Source organism: Vidua macroura, chromosome 8 (genome assembly GCF_024509145.1).
Source record: "Vidua macroura isolate BioBank_ID:100142 chromosome 8, ASM2450914v1, whole genome shotgun sequence".
Classification (NCBI taxonomy): Eukaryota; Metazoa; Chordata; class Aves; order Passeriformes; family Viduidae; genus Vidua; species Vidua macroura.
This window is the reverse complement of record NC_071578.1, coordinates 3,033,079-3,048,106: the sequence shown is the minus strand read 5'-3', so window position 1 is coordinate 3,048,106 and position 15,028 is coordinate 3,033,079. Positions and strand designations below refer to the sequence as shown.

General features: G+C 42.8%; 1 protein-coding gene across 1 annotated transcript in view; it reads right to left on the bottom strand.

Moving 5' to 3' along the window:
* ADAM12 (ADAM metallopeptidase domain 12) overlaps positions 1-15,028 on the bottom strand; it is a 178,135-nt gene that overhangs the window by 35,090 nt on the left and 128,017 nt on the right. Inside the window, exon 11 of the mRNA XM_053983972.1 lies at positions 14,188-14,336. Coding sequence (XP_053839947.1) covers positions 14,188-14,336 — 149 coding nt within the window. The remainder of the gene's footprint in view (positions 1-14,187; positions 14,337-15,028) is intronic.

Sequence of the window (15,028 nt, the reverse complement as noted above, 5' to 3'; positions counted from 1 at the left end):
TCTTTTCTAAAGGAACTGCGTTGTTCTGTCCCAAATGTTGGTGCACACACACACACAGACACTGTATGTACATACACATCTATTTATAGGGTTCATTTCTTCCACTTCACATCACAACCTGATTATTCAGCATTATGGCAATGTTTATACAGAGCCTTTTACCAAAAGACCCTGAAGTGTTTTACAATTATTCACTCAATTAAAATGCACAAGAGCCCCAAAGAGCTCTGTTAAGTACCACCAGACCCCCCTCCCTGAGGTAATATGATAATTGGAGATTATATTAATTTTAAAAGGGACATTTTAATTTTTTTTTTGAGCATGCTTATGGAAACAACTTTTGGCTAGCTAATTTCCAAAGGTGCAGAAAACTGGGACAGAACTTTGCTCAGAATTCCTGAAAACCCAGACCTGAGGGGCCATATCTGGAATTAGCTCTGGCATCAGCTGTGCTTTTTAGGAGCATGAAGGTGCTTGAAGACAAGAGAGGTGCTGAGTCAGAAGCTTCCCTAGTCCAACACCTGAATTTCCAACATTTTCCATGACAACACCTTGTCTGAACTGACCACCACAGCGACTTTGTGTCTGTCTCGACCCTTTGACATTCAAAAATATGAATATTTACTCTCCTTACTCCCAAAATTCTTGATTTTTGGCTCACAGCTGGAGGGGATGAGCAATGCAGACCCTTTTACTGGAGTATGGAGAGGTGAATTTGAGCTCCCCCTTGTTCAGACTCTAGAGAATGCCTGACACAGAAATATGTGAGTTTTCTGTTGCATATCCCAGTTTTACATAAGAACATAAAAATAAGGGTCGGGGGGCGGGGGGGGGGGGGGGGGGGGGGAATGAAATTAAAGAATAGGGATAGGGTTGGTTTTGGTAATACAGGTGTAACTAATTTTTTCCATGGAAAAATGGCAGCACTAGAGGGAGAAACCCAAGAATAAACCTCTAAAAGGCAGAAACTCAAGCAGCATGAATGTTTCTAGACCCAGGGAGGTGTTGATTTCAAGGAACTGTGACAATTTTCCAGCCTCCTCTAACTCCTGATCTAATTGACGTAATTCTTTTGCACTCAAAAGCATCTCCCTTGGTTTTAACCTTCTAGACATTATTACTGCTCTCCAGCTTTTGAAAGCAACTTTTTATGGGCTCCTAAGAGAGATGAGCCTACCAGAATAAAAGTGAATTTGCTATTAGATGACATTTTTTGACACTCCAGCTCTTCTGTACAGCAAGTATGTTAATGAATTAGTAAGCATAAAGAACTTCACAGAATTAGGTGTCAAGCAGGAGATAAAAATCCAGTTTTCTTTGATATTGAAATAGGTGTTCAAATACTACAGATCCCTTCGTGTATCAAGTTCTGTCACTACACGTTATTTCCTACACCTCACGCTTTAGTAGCAATTGTTTAAAATTAGACAAGTGCCATAATATGGAAGGACTTTTTAATCCATTAATTAGACAAGTGCCATAATATGGGAGGGCTTTTTAATCCATTATTTAAACAATGTCTTAATTTCTAAGTACTTTTGAGGGAGAAAGGCACAAATGCAGTTTTTGACCCCACCAGCACAATAAAGGGGGAGCTTAAAGGTACCTACAGATTGTTTCACACCTAAAGCTTTTGCAAACAGCAAATTGGGAAAATTAGGAGGAGGGGGAAAGCTGGAGGAGCCTTTGGGCTCTTGGAAGCAGCACATGGCAGAGCTTTGCCCAAGACATCAGTCCCAGAGCTGTTGGGGCACATCTTTTTCAGGTGATTTGGAAGGATTTAGCTAAAAATGTAGAGTGGTTTTATCTGCTGATAAAGTATTTAAAGGGGAAGTTTGCTTCAAAAGGTAGAGGATGTCTGACAACTCATACTTATTTTTCTAGCCTATTTTTCACTCCCTTGCTCCTCTTTTAGAGTTTTAATCCCTAGAGCATCGATAAAGTAGAGCACGGAATTGGGCCATGTATTTAGAGATGACATCAAAGCTCTTCTGTCTGAGTTCATGGTCAGTGAGTTCAAAACAAACTCAGATTTCTCCTACAGCTTTTGTCACATTCACTACATGGTGGCTGCTAACCATTCCAATAAATCACTGGGAATATATCACACTGGTGGTTCATTTAATTGATGTCTGCTTGGATGCCTTGGTGTGCTACAGTGGAATTTCCAGGCTTATTGGAAGGAAAGCCTTTCCAAGGAAATGTTTCAACTTTTCACAGAATTGCCTTAAGTTGGTTTTAATTTTCTCCTGGGGACAGTGCAGATTCCCAGAATGAATTCCTGCAATCTCCCTTCAGGTGCCCAGATTGGATTGACACAGCCCCAGCTGAGGCTTGACCTCTCCCATTACACGGAAGGTGAAATTTGAACTACCTGGAATATTCAAAAAGGCAGATTTACAACGCTGAATGTGGGACTTCAGGGCAGAAAGCAGCGACAGAACAAATGCCTGGATGGTTCCCAAAAATCCATTCTGCAAGGGAGCAACACTTAATGGCTTTATACAGTATAGACTGTTGTGGCAGTCACAAAAGTGCCAAATAAAACATTATTAGCAGTTACTTTCCCTTTGACAAATAGATGGTCAGAGAAGTTTTTTCTTGGAGGAGAGGCCTGTTGTGACTTTCCTTTGTGTTCTGGGGGTGAAGCAATACTAAACCAATTTATCACCCCTGACAGGATCCTGACTCTGTGCTGGAGTTATCTGCATTGCAAAAGCTCCATGGGAATTGAACTCAGACAACTGTTCTTCCTGTTGGAAACCAGACAGCCAAGGAAAGGAGCTGTAATCAGTTTGAATTTGCCTCTGGCTCATCTTTTGCTCTGTTTCCTTTTAGACCACTACCTCATTAATAAAAACTTGCTGGATTGCTGAGAGTTCAGGTTTCACAATCTACTGCTTAGAATTTGAGGCTAATCCAGTGCTGACTACAGGAAAAGTCAAAAAGCGAGGCAGAGCAGAGGGAGGGATGAAAAGGCCAGGTCAGGTCTGGTCCCAGGCTAAGGAAAAGCAGGATGCAGACACCCTGTGCCCGCCAGCAGCTCCCAGCAGTGAAGGAAAATCTGGATAAGGAGCACAAGCAGAGTGCTCCTGAGTTTAAATTTTGTCACACAAAACACAAGATCCTCAGCATGTGACGAGCAAATAAAGACAAATGGTCCAAACGAGTGCTGAAGATCAGCTTCCTGCTGATTTCTGATTAGGGAAAAGGTGCTTTGGTTAGTTCTCAACATGATTTTACAATCTGCTTTTGTTCCAGGCAGTTACATTCTAATTTTCTCCCTTGAAAAACCTTGGAATTGATTTTTTTAAATGGGCCAGGAGAAGACAGGGATGAAAAAAAAAAAATATCTGACTTTGGGACTCAGATTGATTGAAAGACCTATCATAAAGAGGGTGCTCAGGCTCAGGAGAAGGATTTGGGTGAGGATGAGCTTGGACATCAGGTGAGCAGATCAAATGACACCAAGTTAAGGGAAGTGGACCCCAAACAGGGCTAAACCCAACCAGGAGAAACCCAGGACAGGGAGAAGGGATTTCATAGGAAATCCTGAGTTGGAAGGGACCCACAAGAACCCTCGAGTCCAGCTCCTGGCACAGACAAACCCCAAGGATCAGCCCTCTGGATGGAGCACGTGGAGAAGCTGCTCCCTGGGAAGAGCAGGAGCAGAGAATGAAGTGCATGGAAATGCCACTTGGTGAGATGGGGGTGCTGGAGAAAAGAATCTGAGCCTGCAAAAAGCTGGGAATAATAAATACCTGGGGGACAGGTTCATATTGATTTCACTTAGCATCTGTACTACCCGGGCTCTTAATAAATCAGGACTCCAAGACAGGAGGATCACGGCTCAATTTTTGTTCTTTGGGAAGATCCAAAGGAAAGATAAGTGAGGAAAAACAGTGCCAGAAATTAGTCTGAATTTCCCCAGCATTCCCACCTTCCCTTCTTCTGTTATGAGAAAAAAGCTCTTTATCCCATATCACCTAAAACACCTCAGATGAGTGGAAATGGAATTCTTAAAAAAAACCCTAAATATATAATAACAAGGAATATTTTTTTCTACCTTCCCCTTTCTTTTTCACAGAGCTGGAACAAAGAAAAATTAGCTGCCACATTGTATTTATTTCATTATTTCAAGCCACGAGGACAGGATGGATCCAGCCATGATCCAAGACTTAGGGATCCTTAATGAGCAAATTAAAACTTTCACTCACAGGAATGAAAGGCTTTTGATAAATCTAAAAAAAACCCCAAACCCATATGGACCCTGATGAAATCCTGGGAGTTTTCCTCCCAGCTCTGGATTTCTCACCTGGTGGTGTGTGGCTGCCAGGGATGGAGATGAACACAATTTCCATGCTGAAAGAGGCAGACAGAAAGGCTCTCCAGGACACCAAAGTTATTTCACCTCTTCATTTTCAGTGCCTTTACTCTAAAATAGGTGGTTTCTTATCTTAATCCATCACTGGGGCTGCATCATTCATTTGCAAAGGCTGAATTGGAGCCTCCCTGCATTGCTGCCACCAAACCCCCCAGTAAAATGTGCCCGGCACTCTGTGACAGGCTTTGACATTAGAAAAGATCAAGAATGACTTTGCAGGAAGGAATTGTCAGGGTAAAATTTTCAATATTTTGCACATCTATGGCAGGCACAAAGGGCTCTGTGATTCCCATGACAACTGTGGCAAATGCAGCTGTGGGCACCAGTTAATTACAAGGATTCAGCCTTCCAAGTCCACAGAAATTCCTTCAAGTGCTCCTGGGCACACAACACATGTTCAAAAAGGAGCTTTCATGTGACTTTAAGGATTTGCCCTTTAAGGTACATTTCCATTTTTAAGCCAGGAATTTGGAATTTATTAGCATCAATTAAAACTGGACACTGGGTGCTTACAGGAATTTGGAATTTATTAATACCAATTAAAACTGGACACTGGGTGCTTAATTCTCCATGCACTGCTCTGCAGATTTATCCCTGCAGGTTGAAAAGTTTGGGGTTTGTGGTTTTTGGTTTTTTTTTTTTTTTTTTTGGGTTTTTTTTTTTTTTTTTTGATGAAACAGAAAGCCAAGATAAAGGGGAAATGTCCTGATATGATTTGTTCTCGTGGGTCATGGCAATAGCAGCACTGCAGGATAAAAATGTCCCTCTCAGAGCTATATTTCCTATGGATATTACAGCAACAAGACAAAAGGCAGCTGAGCTCTCTCACCCCAGCATCCAGGCCAGGAAAAGTGGATACATCTCGTGCTTGTCCTTAAGTATCTGCTATAAATAATCACACCAGGAGTAAAATGTGTTTTCATTTGAGAAGTCACCTCTCTCCTTGTCAGCTTCACTTACAGCAAAGTCATGCTGTCAATCTGTGAGTTATCCTTGAGAATACACCAGCAAAGCCAATTATTTTCCCTTCTAACAGCACATCTACTGAAATGGCAAAGACTAAACCAAATAAAAAGCAATTATCCTTTTTCTTTTCTTTTTTTTTTTTGCCCCATAGTTCTGAGTGCTAATTGTTAACAGTGACCCACTCCTGCAAAGGACTGGGAAAAATGAAATGGATTTCAACCAGTGCTACTAATTCTTCAACACAGATCTTATTTATCACAAAAATTAAATGTATCTGCCAGGCATGGAAATTATTAACAAAAAAAGAAGGCCAAATGCACTGCAGACGTGGGGCTATTTGGAGTGAAGGGAAAGACTGACATAAATCTATTCTGTAATCTCGTGGCTGTTTCCTACTAAAGGAAGGACCAGAATGCAATGTGCTAAATTACTGGGGCAGAGGGATATGTTGCTTAAAGTTTTCTTTTTTTTTTAAAAGAGCAGTTGCACTGCTGGCACAACGGACCTAGCTCTGTCACAAGTAATTTATTACATCAGTATATCAACTTTATTAAAAAAAAAGAAAAAGACAACAAAGAAGTCTGTCTTTGTGCCGAGCTCAGCTCAGACTGGTTTGGAAACATAAACAGCTTCGGAGTTTAATTAGAAACTGTTTACATCTGAAAGATAATTTCATTTTCCTCAAATTGTAACAGAGGTAATTCCAGATAGTTCTGCTGACTCCAGAGTTTAATGGCTCTAAGCTGCCAGACTGAAAAATGCTAAGTGAGGTCTGAACAGCTGAAAACCGACTGAGAGGGGTCAGGGAATTCTGTGCTAACTACTAATGGTTTGATTATCTAACATTTAACAGCTCTGCAGCTACAAGGTGCTGCAAGACGTCTACAAGAAAAAAAAAGAGAACCACTCAGTAGACTGAAGTGTCCTTTCCCACACTCTATTTCTGCTTTCTTTCCCATTTCACCCTGACCTTTTGTCTTTTTTTTTAAGCTTTATTTATTTATTTGGGTTTTTTTTTAAAGTCTGGAGAAGTGCTGGAAAAAGTGTTTTTCCCTTCAAGTTGATGCTGTTTTCATGGCATACCTGGCTGTGTTCTGGAGCACTGTGCTGGAAATCTCTGGAGGGTGTATGTTTTCACACCTGGAGACTCCAGTTCAGCCTTTGAATAACCAAAATGAGGGTGACTTTATGTTCTGCTTCCTTGAGATCATTTTTCAAAAAGGAGAAAAGTGATTGAAACTAACACTTAATACAACAAATGGCACAAGTGATTAGTACTTTCCCAACTTGTCCTTAAGAGATTTTTCACTGTGTTTTATTTATTTAACTACATGTTTATAAAGTTGTTAAATAAATATTTTTTTTTTCCCCGTGGCAGTTCAAAAAATCAAACAAAAGCAGATGACAAAATAAGAAGGCTCCTCAGAAAACCCTTTAAGACCCAAACCCACTGAGCCCAGCAGCTCTCCAGGAGCCCTCTAAGATGCAAATATTCACTTGTGCAGTGTAAAATCAGCATTGCTGCCACTGGCCTGCTTTTGATGTGCAGCCCGAAACCTCATTAATGGTAATGAGGGACCCACAGGGAAGCACAGACCTTCAGCACCATCAAAGGAGAGCAGTTGTGAGCACTTTAATTACGGGGTGCTGCTCCCCCAGACGCTGCCCCAGGGGAGCAATGAAGGAGCTGCTGAACCCCCTCAGCCTGAGCCAACCCTGCTGCTCCTCTACGCCAGCTCCAGCAGGAGAGCTGCACTCCTGGACAGCCAGGCAGATCCTGAGGAATGCTCATTAATGTACATCCTCCTGCCTCCACAGACCTTGCTTTTCATGTGGGTGGCTCTCATCAGCTGGATTTTCACATAGCTCCCAGAAATGCTGCTCCAGTTCACCAGAGGTGGAAGCAAACTGCAGCACAAGAGCAAACCAGGTGGGGGTTTGGGTGCAAAGGCCAGCTTCTCTTCCCAAACCCTTATTTCCACAAGATATATCAGATGGTTTTGGGTAGAGACCCTGGACACAGATACAATTCACACACCTGTGACCTAACATTTAATTAATTCACTAATGCAGGTTGTGGCACCTCAGTGGCTCTGGGCGATGCCTCAGGTTTGGCTTTTCTATTTTTCACATTCTGTGCTGCTTTAGTGTGTGGGACTGGACTCCATATCAAGGGATGGTGAGCTCTCTGCACAGAGCAGGGAGACAAAACAATTCCTGCTCCAGCTGGGCACCAAGGACAAATGATCCAAATCTCAGCCCAAGAGCACAAACACCGTGGGCTGGAGAGAGAAAAACAAGCAGGATGGGAGTGCATGGGCTAAAGCTGGAATGGGACAATGAACTGCAAGGTGCAAATGGAGCAGAGCTGATCCCAGTGAGAGCCCCCGGGAGCGCTCGTGCATTTTGGGACCATTTTGGTTCCTCTTGGCTGCAGCCCTGGCTGGGCTCTGGTGCTGCCCAAGGTGGATCCATGAGGAGATCCTTTGAATAAATCCCTGCTTTATTCTGTGACTCTGTCCAGCCTCTGCTCTAGGCCAGCCTGCACAAGGCATCATGGGGAACATTCCAGATGCATCCTTGGAGCCCAGAAGTTTGGGGAAGAGAGATTGTTCTGCTGCTGGACTCCTGCAATTACAGCTGCACCTGAATGCCAAAGCTTCTGCCAACCCTGCCCTTGCACTGAGCACAAACTCCAGAGAAATCTGCAAAGTCTGAGCCCTTAGACCAGGAAAATCAGCAAGACTTTCCAGAGTATGGAACAAGCATGAAATGGGAATGAGGGCAGGAAGAGAAAACAAGCAAAAGCTATTTTAGATGTCTCTGGGAATATATTTGCTACCACAGAAGCTGTCAATAGAGGGGAGCCAATAAAACCAGCTTTTCCTTGCCAGCAGAAATGGGTGTTTACTTATAAATAAGCACAAAATAAAGTGTGATGCACCCCTCCTTGGCCACTGAAGCTAACACATGGAAGCAAAGCATCAAATGAATTCTTCCTCACTCGCAGCAGAGCTGCCTTTCAAAGATAACTTCTCCCAGATTCCACAGCACATGAATTGGCCTCTGAATAGCAAATGTTTCCTAAGCTCATCCAGGGATGCCTGGACCACTTCTACAACAGATCCATGGACCAGCTCATCCCCAGGGAGGCAAACAGGAATGTTCACATTTGCTGCATCTCCTGTGCAGCTCTTGGTGTCACTTTGAGCCCCTCACAGACATCTGGTGCTACTGCTCAGGAAAAAGCCACTCTGTTTCCACTTAAATATTTTATCTCACCTTAATTACTGCTGATGTACTCAGTGTTCAGTGCAGAATATCTAATTGCTCCTGGAGGGAATTAAAACCCAGTAAGCACTCAGGCTCTTTTTCAGTGGTACCTGGAAGAAGCCCACCTGATGCTCCTTCCCATGGTTAATTTCCCCCCATTTCTCCTCAGCAGTGCTTAATTGGAGTCATTAGTTTAATTTGGGACTGTCACTCAGCTGAGTCTTAACAGATCACCTTTGCTCTCACTCTCATTCACAAATAGGCAGCTTCCCATTGGCTCCCTGCTTTAATTCTAACATAAAGGTTTGAATTTTACTTAAAAATTTACTGATAACAGCAGGTTTTTTTGGGACTGGTTAAAAAAATGTCTTCTTCGAATACAACAGTAATTGAACCCATATTTTTCTACACATGCTTTCTACTCTGTGCTCTTTCTGGGCTCCTAACTGGTCTCCTCCCCCAGACCCTGCCTCCAAAAACGTAATAATTAAAGTGAAATTGTGTACTGAAAGGCAATTACTCAAAATTAGCTGTTCTTTTTTTCCTGTGAGGCACCATTCCATAAAAATCCTCTAAAATAATAATCTATAGCTGAGAGATTAAATTTATCTCATTTCTACTTTTTTTTTTCCTACTCATGGTCATCACTACACAGAACAGGAATTTCCACCAGCAGTGCCACAGCCCAAGCTCCACTTCCCTGTAACACTTACAGTCATATTTATCTGAGTAAATTCAATTTAAAATCTGAGAGAGTGACTTTAAATCCTAGCTGTGAAAATTGGAAATGGGAACACAAGATTCAAGATAAGAATAGTGGGGGGGGAAAAAGGCAGGCAGAGGGGTTCAATTCATTCTTGACTTTTCAAAAGGAGCATCACAGAAGGAACAAGACAATGGGGAGTTGTTTTGAGGGGAAGTATCCTAAAGAAGCTGCTTCCTCCTTCCTGTGTGTCATCAAGGGTTGGAAATCAGAATATGCCCTGGAACTCTTGGAAAAGAGGAAAGCCAGGTCTGCTAGGGCCCTAGATTAAAGTAGAAGTTTCCCAAGAGATGTTCTTTCATTCAGAAGTTTGTTAAGCAAAAAGCAATAGCCATGCTCTCTCACACATCAGATTTTCCACTTCTTGAATATCTACTGCTCATTACATATCCTGAAACAATAGCCCATACAGAATTTATATTTTCCTGAGTATATTAAATTATTTTGCATTTATTTAATCTTTTCTCCATCATGTGCTTTGAGAAGAACCTTCCAGATCAATGTGAGGTGTTCCACCTCAAAATAAATATATAAAGAAAGCAGTGGGGTGTAGGGCAGTAGGACATACCTGAGAAAAAATCTCCACCATTCCCATATCCAGGTGCAAGGGGGATTGGAGGGGAACAGCACAAAGCAGCCCTTTCCCCATTTTCCACCAGCTTGTGCCTACGGGAAGGCAAAGAGGGATGGAAGACATGACTCTGTCCTGGGAGCCAATTCCAGCCCTGGCTGGGATGATCCAGCAACAAGAAATGAACCTGGGAAGAGAAAACGCTTCCACCAGGGGCCAGTGAAAGTGGATTTTATTGCAGGCATTGGGCATCCCAAAGGGAAAAAACAACTGTAGGATCAGCATCTGAATGGGCTCGGTGAAACTGCCCATCCTGGGAGGATTCCTGCTCTCACTACCCTCACCCAGGAAGAGGAAAAGGAAAGGCATCAAGGAGCACTCCCTGGGAGAGGGAGGGAAGAACAAATTTCCCTGCAGACAAGTTCCCTGTGTGGATCACCTGCATGGAAGCTACAAGAGCACAGCACTCAAGGACACAGGAAAGTGGGTGAGGGGAAGTTCAACCCTTGAGTTTACAGGAAGGGAGAGCACCAACTATCAAAATTTTGCTTCCCTTAAGGCTGGCAAAAAAAAAAAAATCTCTGAAGTCAATATTTCAATTTCTTAGTGGGAGCTCACCTGGCTTCAAACACCATGGAAGGCCCTGTGCTCAATTTTGATGAAGAAGGGCATGTAAAAATTGCATTTCCAAAATTATTAAATAAACGAGCGCTGCTAATTGGCAGCTTTTTGCTCTGCAGTGCTAAATTCTGCTCACATTTCAAGGGCATAAATCCAGCCCAACGCCTTGGGCTGCATCAGAAGTCTTTGGTATTTATCTGCCTGGCAGGAGGGATATTTTCACTCCTAAGAGGCGACAACTTAGGGAGATATTTGGAAAAAAAGTGGAATACTGAAGTGGCCTCACTGGCTCAGGCCTTAGTTTCCAGATAATAAGATCTCAGTAAAAAAATTTCACAAATCTCTCTAATATTCCTTCTTTGTCACTTGCAACTGTCCATGTACAAGACAATTAAATAAACTAGAGGAATATCATTACAACAGATGCATAAAAAAGAACACAATGTGTATTAAATATTCCTTACTGATATGATTAGTATCAATGTTAAACATATTTAAATATTAATATTCTGTAGTACTAAATACTAATTTTAGTATTAAATAGTCCTTATCGATAGTATTTTTATAGGAACCACCCCCATTTCTACAGAAGGATTGATGTGATTTTCATAGCAGATATTTGAATCTCTCAAAGTCCTGTATTGACACAAATTTGTGGGGTTTTGTGCTTGATTCCATGTTACAAAAAATACATCTTGCTAAAGTAGTAGGTCTTTAGACAATTGTAGCTCACACACAACTGGTGCTCATCTTGCTGGTATCTTTTAAGAATCAAAACTGTAGAAAGCTGATTAAAGGATAGATCCAACAGAGTTTAAATTCCACCCTGATCCCTGGAGGCTTTTTCCCACCAAGACATAATTTCCAAGACCTCTTCAAAGACTGAAACAGAAGAACTGAAAGAAATTACAATAATTGATGAAATCCCTTTTTAGCCAACAGCCTTAAAACATTCCTTTTTGTGCATGACCACACCAATAACTCCAAAGTTAAATTCACAGAGGCCTTTCTGCTATAACTTAGATATTTCCTATTTTTGTAGACATCAGATAAGGACTTCTCAGTGCTTTTTACACTAACTTCAGCTAGATTTTTTTTTTTATTCCACCCATTAAATCTACCTTAAACCAATTAGAAAAGCACAGAGTCAGTGCAGTGAGTACACTGAGAGCAGGCTGTCTCTCTAAGTGGACGAGGGATGCACTTAGTTTTGATTTTTTTTGGCCATTTCCAGAGTGCATTTGAGATAAGGAACATTAATTTGGCCTTCCCTTAACAGACAAGCACTTTCAGAGAGGAAAACTTTTCAGTGTTCCTTAAATAATGGTGCTTGAGGGAATATTGCTACTGGTGAGACACGTTGGGTAATTAAATATTCAAAGTGTTAATTTGAAATTGGTGAGATGCAGCTTGGCTCAAGGCATGAAGTGTTCTCCAGGATATTTGTCACAGATTGACAGCACGGTGTCAAGATAAAGCCTAAGGCTATAACCCAAAGTTTCCATTTCTAAATCAATAATCAGTGCAAACCATCAGCCTGCTCAGGGCTCTGAGGCCACAGCTCTTCCTCGGGCACAAGCTGAGTGCAGAGTTTGGTGAAAATCCAAAGAGAGGGATGTGAAAATCCACAAGGTGGGGCTGACTCCCCCTGCCCAAACCTGTGGGGTGCTGGGGGTGGGCAGAGCCTTCAACCTGGAAGGTCCTGCAGAAATCCCAGTGGGGGAGCTGAGCTGCTTGGGATGAGGAATGGAATATCCAACTCCTCATATCCTCAGGAGCTCTGAGTGGGCACAGCCTTGCTCTGACCTTGCCCTGAGCCAGCCCAAGCCCAGTGTCAGGACTGGCACATCCAGCACCCAGGACAGGGTCAGACACACCCAAAGGACTCCAGCGTGAAGGAAGAATGAGGAAGGAGCTATTTAATGTCCCTCTCACCAGATGAGTTCAGAAAGTGTCCAGAAATTTCTATCCTGAGAGCATCCCTGTGTTTATTGCAAAGTGGAGCAGCTGCATGCAGAGCCAGTAACTCAGCTGGGCTGACAGAAGCTGGAACATTTCCTTGAGGAGCTCAGAGCCCTGCCCAGGGCTCAGCTCAGCTCAGCTCAGAGCCCTCTCCCACTTCACTCTGTCCCCACAGTGTGCACAGAGCCCTGACCTGTGCAGGATGCAATTCCATGGGGATAATTACCACCCATTGTCTCAGAAGAGCTGAGTTATTTTTCTTTCCCAGACTGTAGAAATCCCTCTCATTCTCCTCCACTCTCACAACTCTCTTTTGTTTGTCTCTCAGCTTGCTGTGCTTGGCCTCTGGCCACAGTCCTGATTTCTGCCCTGATGGAGGGTGACAGCTTTGCCTTTGAAGGGATTCCAAGGCTGCTGTTGGGCTGACCAGCAGGGAACAACCCTGCCCAACCCTCCCTGGCCTCTCCCACATTGCTCCCCTTCTTTCCCAGAAACCTGCAGTCTTGGAAAAGGCAGAGGGAGAGCTGATCACAATTCCCAGAAGAGGTTTTTAAGCAACAGATGAACTTTAAGCACACAGAGTGAACACTGGAGCTGGAAGGGACTTCAGAGAACATCCACACCATCCTCTTGTCCTAAGGCACATCCAGCTGTACCTACACTCCTGGCAGATATTTGCCCCACTGGTTCTTACTGGATTCCAGTCACAGGAGCTTTAATTGGCAAATCTTACTTTGATTTAATCCTTTCAGTCCTAGTCTGAACAGGGACATGGAGAACTCATTCCTCATATCCGTCCATTTCAATAGGAATTAAAAATACATCCCTGCAAGCAGTGACAGCTCACTCTGCCCTGGGTGCCTGAAATTTCAGTGTCTACAAAACACTCTTGTGCCTTGGCACAGTGCCTTTGCCACCAGCAGAGCCTCCCTTCAGTCCTGACAGGGGATCAGGGAATTTCCTGAGCTGGAAGGGTCTCACCAGGATCACCGAGTCCAGCTCCTGGCCCTGCACTCACAGAAGTGAGCACAGGTTCACTGGTTTTTATTTCCCACATTTCTAATCTCTTCTCTTGGAAGATCTCCCTCTGGACACAGAACAGCCTTAATCCCAGATTTAATTTTCTCACAAGCTAAAAGTGCTCCACACTTGCAACTAAAGTTTGTGCAAACCTAAACACCTGCTCTGCACGAGACAAAGAGTTTGCAGAGAGCCTAAGAGTGCATTTCCTGCATTACTGAATTTCCTACCACTCATCTCAGTCTTGGCTCATTTCCTATTGTGACTGATGCTCAGCTGGCAAGATGAGAGAAGGTGAAATTCTGAAATTCTGATTTAACACTTGCAACACAGCTTGGTTGGTTGTGGCTTTTTTTTTTTTTTTTTTAATTACCCAGCTTCTTACAGCATTTTTGTCTCTCACATTGTTAACCTGGAAATAGAAATGTGCAATAGTACATGTGCTCTGATAACATTTATTTTTTTCACCTTGAAGAGGATAAATCTTGCAACAAGATTTAACAGGTGTTGAAAAACTTTTTTTTTTTTTTTTTTGGTACCTTTTGTTCCTGAGGCACAAAATGAAGGCACAGCTGTCCCACTGCAGCTGTAGCTTGTGCAGCTTGCCAGTCTGAGCCTGGCACTTACCCAGTGGAGGGGTTCATGATGCAGCCCCCTTTATCAGTGGATGCTTTGCAGTTGCAGCCCCTCTCCAGTGTGTCGTGATTCATCCCAAAATTGTGCCCCAGCTCATGAGCCAGCGTCACTGCTGCACCCAGAGGGTTTTCTGAGTGATCCTTTAAAACAAAAATCCACAGGAGAACCAGTCAATTCAGCATATAAACCCAACTCAAGGCACACATTCCCCCTCTAAGGTCCTATCGCCCGTCCTCTGAAATGTTTTATGAGTTTAACAGCTGATGTTACTCTGTTGTTAAATAAACTCAATTTTAAACTCATCCTTGTATAGGGCAGAGTGGGAATTTCAGGACAGCCTTTCTGGCCACCCAGTTTCCCCATCAGACATTTGAAACCATTGAGAAGCTGTGAAAATCTCTTTACTGGGGCTTAAAATTCTGCTGTTCAAGAAATCCCCTGAACCCCCAAGTGCCAGCAGTGCCAGAGAGAGGTCACCAGACATGGAGTGTTGGAAAGGGAAATCATTTATGGCTGAGGATGAGTGTGGTGAGGGAGGAGTGAGAAGATCCTTCATGTCAGGAGGCAAAATTAAAAATGCAGCAAGAGATTTCACTCAGTCTATTTAATTTGATTCAGACTGCTTCTTCAATATCAGAATGTCCAAGATTTCACAAACCTTTTAAGAAAAACCAAGAACCTTTAAAAATTTCCTTTTTAAAATGAAAGGCCAAAGCAAGCCAAAATCTTCCATGGCCTCTTATTAACCTATAAATACTCTAAATGTTGAAAGTGTCATTTCGAAATTTTAACATTAATCCATGTATAAATGCTGATTTTTGGGACAGTCATT